This window comes from Polypterus senegalus, unplaced genomic scaffold (assembly GCF_016835505.1).
Source record: "Polypterus senegalus isolate Bchr_013 unplaced genomic scaffold, ASM1683550v1 scaffold_3774, whole genome shotgun sequence".
Lineage (NCBI taxonomy): Eukaryota > Metazoa > Chordata > Cladistia > Polypteriformes > Polypteridae > Polypterus > Polypterus senegalus.
In genome coordinates, this window is record NW_024378727.1 from 3,080 (window position 1) to 10,774 (window position 7,695).

The 7,695-nt window shown below is 41.5% G+C and overlaps 1 protein-coding gene across 1 annotated transcript; it reads left to right on the forward strand.

Moving 5' to 3' along the window:
- The first annotated feature begins 4,308 nt into the window (after positions 1–4,308).
- Positions 4,309–7,451, forward strand: LOC120519624 (sodium- and chloride-dependent GABA transporter 2-like). Its single transcript, XM_039742557.1, has 4 exons — positions 4,309–4,727; positions 6,334–6,434; positions 7,031–7,201; positions 7,299–7,451. The coding sequence occupies exons 1-4, from the start codon at positions 4,547–4,549 to the stop codon at positions 7,398–7,400; spliced, it is 555 nt and encodes a 184-aa protein (XP_039598491.1). The 5' UTR covers positions 4,309–4,546; the 3' UTR covers positions 7,401–7,451.
- Positions 7,452–7,695: the final 244 nt, after the last annotated feature.

Sequence of the window (7,695 nt, forward strand, 5' to 3'; positions counted from 1 at the left end):
AAGTAGCACATGTTTTAATTTAAGCACCTTTATTATTGAAGTTTAGGGACAGTTGCCAGCCATTTGCTGATGTGGCCGTGCTGTTTCTTTCACAGGTCTTGGGTCTGCTCCAGCATACAATAGAGGCTGGAGAAGATCGAGACGCCCCTCACAGCAATGCAGGAGTAGCTGAGGCGGCGCGTTGCTGGATTCTCCAGCCAGAATGATGTGGCGGTACAGGTAGGTGACACCTGTACCATATATGAAAGAGGAGTGCAGTGCAAAACGGTACCAGTATCAGTCAGTTCCAGTCGCCAAATAGCAACAACCCCTACACTGGACATAGCTGTGATGACTGATCGCATGGTGGGGGCAGAAACGGTAGAGGCGGATGTGAGGTGCCAGCTTGTAAGTGCCGGCTGCCAGAGCACCCCCCCCCAAATGCAGGCGGCAGTCTCACTCAAGTCGAAAGGGGAGCAGGCGGCATGCACTGTCATTGCGCCCCAGAGTAAGAGGAAGACACGGAAAAGAAAGACCAGATCTCCAAACAAAGTGCAGCGTGAGCCTATGAGCTTTCAGGCAGTGAAGGGCTTCTCTCCACAGGGGTGGGGAGAAATGCCGAACTTGGCTGGGGGTGAGGCGAAACAGGGTTTCCCGTCCTGCTTTCTTGTTGGCAGGGCATGGGAGTCGGGGGATCAATGGCGATATGAATGCCAGAATCAGGGCCACGTCTGGAGGTGCTGTCCATTTAAAATAGCAGTGGACGTCAGGGGATGGCGTTGGGGCAGCACCTCCACATCCTGGAGAAAGACAGCCCTCAAGGGACGGGCCACCTTCGACCCACATGGCTCAGCTAAGGGAGGGGCATTGTGGCAGGATGCCTCCACACTGGGAGGACCTGGGGAGCAAGTGTGGCTAGAGCATTAACCCCCCAAGGTTACAGTGGTGCCTAGGTCTGCCGCAGGGCTCCATGGGAGTTGAAGTTTGGTGCAGCCCTGTTGGGATCCATGGGCACCGCAGGCGGGTGCTGCTGCAGCTGCTGAGACCTCATGGGCAGTTCTTCCACCACACCCGGAAGTGCTGCCAGAAGTAGATCATCAAGCACCTGGAGCACTTCTGGGTGCCTTATAAAAGGGGCCGGCAACCGCTACTACCAGAGCCAGAGTCAGAAGGTCGAGGAGGAAGCATACCTGGAGGAATGGAGGAGAGAAAAGGAAAAGAAGAAGAAGGAAAGTAGAGTATTGTGTTGTGAATGTGCTGGACTGTGTTTGACTTGTGGGGACGGGGAAAGCGTTTACCACAAGGAAAAGAACTTGGGCCTCCTGCGTCTGCCACGCCCCCCTGCTGGTGCCACACTGACAACAGGCCATCTGTGAATGACAGTCAGTATTAGCCAATGAATTCCACAGAATAAGTCAGTGACAAGTGATAAGGCTTTGTTATTCACTCTCAGATCTATAACAAAAAGCTACCTGATGGATGAAATGATTAATGAAATCCATAGATTCATATGCCATCAGTAAAGTGTACTTTCACATACATACAAATCTATATTTAATAGACATACCGGCAGCATCACGATTGCATATGCATTATGCACAAGGATTAGTGTGATGAAAATAAAAATTCCAATTACAACTAATTGTTTTGTTGTCAATTTTACTTTCTCATTTTCGTGGTAGTTTTAGTTTTCAGACATTTTGTTATTTTTATTTTACTTTTAGTCAACAAAATGTTTCTTTTTTTCATTAATGACATATTTTGTTTAAATTAATGGGAATAAGACTGAAAAAATAAGGAAAACAAGGAGGCAGATAGGTGATATAAACCAGGCAATAACCTACGCAGAGTTATCATCCTGGAATGATCTAAGCTGTTGTAAGAATGTCTCTGGAGAGACCGTAAGCTTGGGTCAGGTCGGGTTGAAGAGCATACACTGGTACAGCACGTTGTCACACCCACCACATGATGAAACAGCTCGGGATCCTGGTTGGCAACACCCCAGGCAGACACATGGTCCAGTCCCACCATCTGGAAATAATTATCTACCTGCTACAGCCAGGTATTATGTGGACATGCATCCCTTTGGCCTGGTCTAGCCACTCTGGTCCTCAACAGTGAGGATCCTGAGAGCCAGATCACCCTCAGGGAATCGCAACATATGGCCATCATTCTCATTTATCTCAAAATAATCTGTATGAACAGTTCCAGTCTGGTTTTCGCCCCCTCCACAGTACAGAATTGGCACTTATAAAAATTACTAATGACCTCCTTATGGCAGCTGATTCTGGGTTTAATTACTATTCTCATCCTCCTTGATCTGAGTGCAGCCTTTGACACTATTTGTCACACGACTCTTCTCAATAGATGATCTTCGATTGGCATTACCCACGCTCCACTAGATTGGCTCAGATCCTTACTCTCAGGCCTCACTCAGTCTGTTCAGCTTAAAACTTTCACATCCCAACTCACCGCTGTTACTGCATGTGTGCCACAGCTAAGGCCCCTCCTTTTCATTATTTACCTCCTTCCCCTTGGTAATATCTTTAAATATAACATTAGCTTCCACGGTTATGCTGATGACCCCCAGCTCTATCTCACTAGCAAACCTACTGCTTCCTTTCCACCCTCCTCACTTACTGATTGCATAGCAGAAATCAAATCCTGGTTTTCTTCAAATTTTCTTAAATTAAATAACAAGTGACAAAACTGAGGTTCTCCTCATTGGTACAAAATCAACATTATCCAAAACTGATCATTTTTCATTTGTTATTGATAATTCCTCTGTCTCCCCTTCCCCACAGGATAAGATTCTGGGTGTCATCCTTGACAGTACTTTATCCTTTCAGTCCCACATCAACATCATCTCCCGGTCTGCATATTCCCACTTGCGTAACGTTAATCGTACTCGCCCCGCCACTCACTCCCCACACCACTGCTATTCTTGTTCATAGCCTGGTCTTTCTCACAAATCTCTTTATAAGCTTCAGCTGGTCCAGTATTCAGCTGCCCACCCTCATCATTACTAGAACCCCCTCTATTCACCATATCACTCCTGTTTTGCAGCAGCTTTATTGGCTTCCAGTTCAGTTCCGAATTCAATTCAAACTTCTCCTACTAACTTTTAAGGCTATCCACAGCCATGCCCCTCCATATCTGTCCAAGTTGCCATTCCCTCCTGTACCCTTAGATCCTCTTCCTACATCCACTTGACTGTCCACTTCGTCCGTCTTACCACTATGGGGAGCAGAGCATTCAGTTGATCTGCTCCCCAGCTTTGGAACTCACTACCACCTGAGCTTAGAAATATTGAATCATTTTCACTTTACAAATCTAAACTTAAAACTCATTTGTTTAAGATGGCTTTTTCTCTTTGATTACAATTGGTCTGTCTGATTTTAACTTTTGTATTTTACTTTTGTTTATAATCTGTGTTTTGTCTATTGTTCAGTGTCCTTGACTGTTTAGAAAGGTGCCTACAAATAAATAAAATGTATTATTATTATTAGTACCGTAACTGATGCTCCCTCACAATGTAGGTAAGATGCCTCATTCGGAACTCAGTGGGCAACCGCTCATTCAACACAAAGTCAAACCAGTGGCACCCAAAGACTCTCCAAAGAGACACAGTACTAAAGGAGTCCAGTCTTCATCTCAGGTCACTGGATAGCTCCCATGTCTCACAAGCATATAGCAAAAGAAGAAGTACTAAGACTCTAAAGACTTGGACCTTCATAATTTGGCAAAAACTCGCCACACACCCCTGTCCAGCGACCCCATGAACCCTAATCCTAACCCTAATCCAGGTGATCACTTTTCCCTTTCAAGATATTGACAACAAGTCCCATTTTCCAGTCAGTTGGGATGACTCTGTAAGTAGGAAATATGTCACCTGGACAGATAATGAAGATACCTTAAAACTGCTACAGCAACAAGCATACAGGTTGTATACTTATGTAGTATTTCTGCCTGTGTGCCTGCTTATGTTATTACATTTAAATTATTTTGAATAGAAGAATAGCATGCCTTCACTGCCATTCTGCATGTGTTTTCTTGTCTAGTCATTAAGAGCTCATTACTAATTTCAGATAAGTAAAAAAAAAAAAGAGGAGACATCTTCAATAGGATCTGTGCAAAGTTTAGTCTTGGATGAAACTTTAGGGTGGTCCAGATCTAATTATGCAGTTTTCATTACACTATAACTTATTAAGTTTATTACATAGAAAATCACCCAAAAAATCCCAGACCATCGAGAAGTGTGCGAACTGATGACATGAAGAATCGTCTTCGCGCCAAACTGAAATCGTCCCCGCATAAATCGAAGTCATCCAACGATCTGGATCTGCATAATTAGATCTGGACCACCCTGTATATGACCAAGGCTGCACCATAGTGTCTGAAGCTCCAACTGCCCAGTGAGCATGTCATAGCTGTGACAATGCTGAACATTGCAATGAATGTAAGGTTCAGAGTCAGTGCGATAAGAAAAGCATTTCCATAATAATTGCACCTTTTTCAGCTCCTTCATTCTTTAAGATTAATTTCTTGATGGCTGCCAAGATAAAGCATGTCTTTTAATATTGATATTGAGCATACAGTTGAATACCCTGAACCCCAACAGTATCTTGTGTCTTTTCATCTACAGGGTGGTGTATATATCTTCCATCTTGTCGAGCACTATGCATGCAGTGGGACATGCCTCCTGTTCATTGCAATTGTTGAATCTATTTGCATTGGCTGGGTGTATGGTGAGAAGACACAATTAATTCTTTATTTAAAATGTTACAAAAGTAAAATACAGTACTTTTGAATGTCCTGCATCTATCTGGCATGCCAATATGTGGCAACAAAGAACAAGCAGGATCCCGCCTACTTTACCATATATGGACGTTTTCTAACACACAATGAACAAAGTGATTATGTAATGGAGCTAAAAATGAACAAATCATGTTTATTGATCCACTGTTTACAAAAGTCAAAGTGCTCAGAGACCTGGTTAAACATGTAATATAAAGGGTGGTCTAGTACATGGGTGGACTGCAAAGCTATAAAATGGGGCATCTGACAGGTACATGGCAAAAACAAAACTCCCATTTAGAAAGAGAATCTGGCATGACACTAAAGACATGCATTGTCTTTTGAAGCAGCATAAGGAGGGAGAGATATCCCTTTATTAAATATGGTGTGCTGAAAGGCTACAGAATAAATATCAAATGTGTTTTGGAAGGAAGCAAATGATATAGTCCAGGGACAGCAGTAGACAGCATACAGTCTTGAATAAGCAAATAAGGAAATAAGACCCGTCTTCCATTTGTTTCCTAACTAAAACTCGCTGCCACCATCAGATGTCAACAGGTTTAATATGCAGTAAAAGAGATTTTGATGATATTATAAGAGAATGAAACATGCTGTTGTTATTTAAATTGCAAAAGAAAAATGTCTTTATAATCTAAAATTCTGTTCATCCCTGATGAAATCTTCTGCAATTCTTCTTGACCATAAAAAATCTGGGGCCTCATTTATAAAGGTTGTGTATGCACAAAATGAGGCTCAAAATGTGTGTATGTACTGTAACTTCCCATGCAAACATTGGGATTTATAAAAGAAACTTTGAATTGGAAATGTGTATATTTACGACAACTCTGACTCGTGCATACACAACATTTCGTAGAAATTAGGAAATGATCACACCCTTTACCAAGTACAGAAATGCACACAAACCAACTAAATTATGACTGACATGTATAATAGCACCTCAAAAGTCATACATTTTAAGTTCAAACTGTATTTTAGTTCCCTCTTAAGAGGGCCAATTCTGTGTATACAGCTTTTGATTATTTGCCAGTTTACATAGCCTACTAGTTATCACTTCTGAGGAGACTGGCTCACAGGTCAGAAATATTTCAGCCGAGTTTTATTCAGTCATACATGTTGTGTTGGAAGACATTAACCAACCAGCGAGGCAGTGCATGCAGTTTTGTATGATATGGCAGCACATGCATAAAATATAACATGTTTTTGCCGACATAAAAAGTCAATTTCTAGCAGTGTCCAGTTATCCTAATGTAATTAATGCAATGTGCTGTACTCATATTGCAATAAGGACATCTAGCAAGAATGAAGGTGCTTTTGTTAACCGTGAGCAGTTACATTCTGGTAACACGAAGGCTGTCTGTAATTTTTAGCCTTTTTGATTTTATATCGGGTTCAGGTACTCCACAAGACCGTTGCCCTACATACCAAAGTAAATTGCATGTCAAATGCAAGGCAGATGTTTGCTTATGCAATTCCACAGTCTTGAGATTTTTTTTTTCAAATTGTGTAAATGCTTCTTGATTCACACCCTTTTTTTAGGTGCTGACCATCTTTATGACAACATTGAAGACATGATTGGATATCGGCCCTGGCCCATTATTAAATACTGTTGGACTTTCTTGACACCAGTTATTTGCATTGTAAGTTCACAACCTCATTAAATGTGCAAAAATATAACCTGTCATTACTTGTCATTTCATCTTCTACTTCAGGTAAATCCAACAATGTCTAGTACTAGCTTTGGCTCCAGTCCTAGCCAATAACCCTAAACAGACAAAGCCAATGAAGCCAGTTTCCATTGCCGAGGTCTAGTCCATCTGGATTTATTCTATATATTACACAATTTATACCCTTCACCTAGCATTAGATGAGTTAGAGTACATCTGTAAGCATATTTTACAGGCTGATCTCACCTAAACTGCACAGGTAACCTGCCCACCACTTCCAGGATGGATGTCACTATTCTGGCTTCCCTTTCTCTTGTCACAGCCAGAAACTGATTCATTTTTGGATTGCACTTAATCTGCTGAGTCCCGTTTGGTCAGTTTACCAATGGTCACTCTTAATATAACTGTCAGAATTTGCAGTGCACCCAAGCCCAAACCTCCACCCAATTACGGTATATTAAAATCAAAATCTTGGAGAGGATGACTGGATTATGCCAAGTATGATTTAGGAATAGAAAGCTTTATTGTACAGCTAGTATATAATTTATCTGCCTGTCTTTCCTTCCTAGGGCACTTTCATTTTTTCCCTGGTGGATTACACTCCTTTGAAATATAACAACACATATGTGTATCCATCTTGGTGCAATGTCCTGGGATGGCTCTTATCTTTGTCCTCCATCATGCTGGTGCCTCTTTCTATGGTATTCAGATTGATTGTAGGAAAAGGAAATCTGAATGAGGTAAATAAATATGACAAGGGTATCTTTGTATTGTGTGATGACCATAAAATACTAAAGACACCATTGTAATTCTTTTGTTTTATGGTTTCTTCATCAGCGCTGCAGCCAGCTTAGCAAGTCCAGGCAAAAGTATGAGGCTGGAGAAACACAGTATTCTCTGAACCAGAACTTCAACGGCAGCATGGAGGGAACAGACTGACCTGTAAACCACAAAAAAGTATTCAATAAAAATCCTCTTTTTAAAATGTAATTGTTTGAAGTGCTCATTTTGTGTTGCAAACTTAATTGAGTCATCAACAGAGGGTCCATTCATGGCTTTGAAATGGTGATAATCAACAAGCTTTAACCATATTATCTGAATATTGAAAGTCTGCATTTAACAAACCTACAAGATGAATTCAGAAAATAGCACTGAGAAACTTGAAAACATCACCATTTCTGGTTAAGAGATCTAAAACTGCATCTTTGGTATCTCAGATAATACGTTAATATAA

Excerpts from the sequence above, each read along its gene's own strand:
- LOC120519624 (XM_039742557.1), top strand. The coding sequence starts at position 4,547 with ATGTCTTTTAATATTGATATTGAGCATACAGTTGAATACCCTGAACCC. Across the intron at positions 6,435-7,030 it reads TGACACCAGTTATTTGCATT|GGCACTTTCATTTTTTCCCT; the intron begins GTAAGTTCACAA and ends TTTCCTTCCTAG. Across the intron at positions 7,202-7,298 it reads GAAAAGGAAATCTGAATGAG|CGCTGCAGCCAGCTTAGCAA; the intron begins GTAAATAAATAT and ends TTTCTTCATCAG.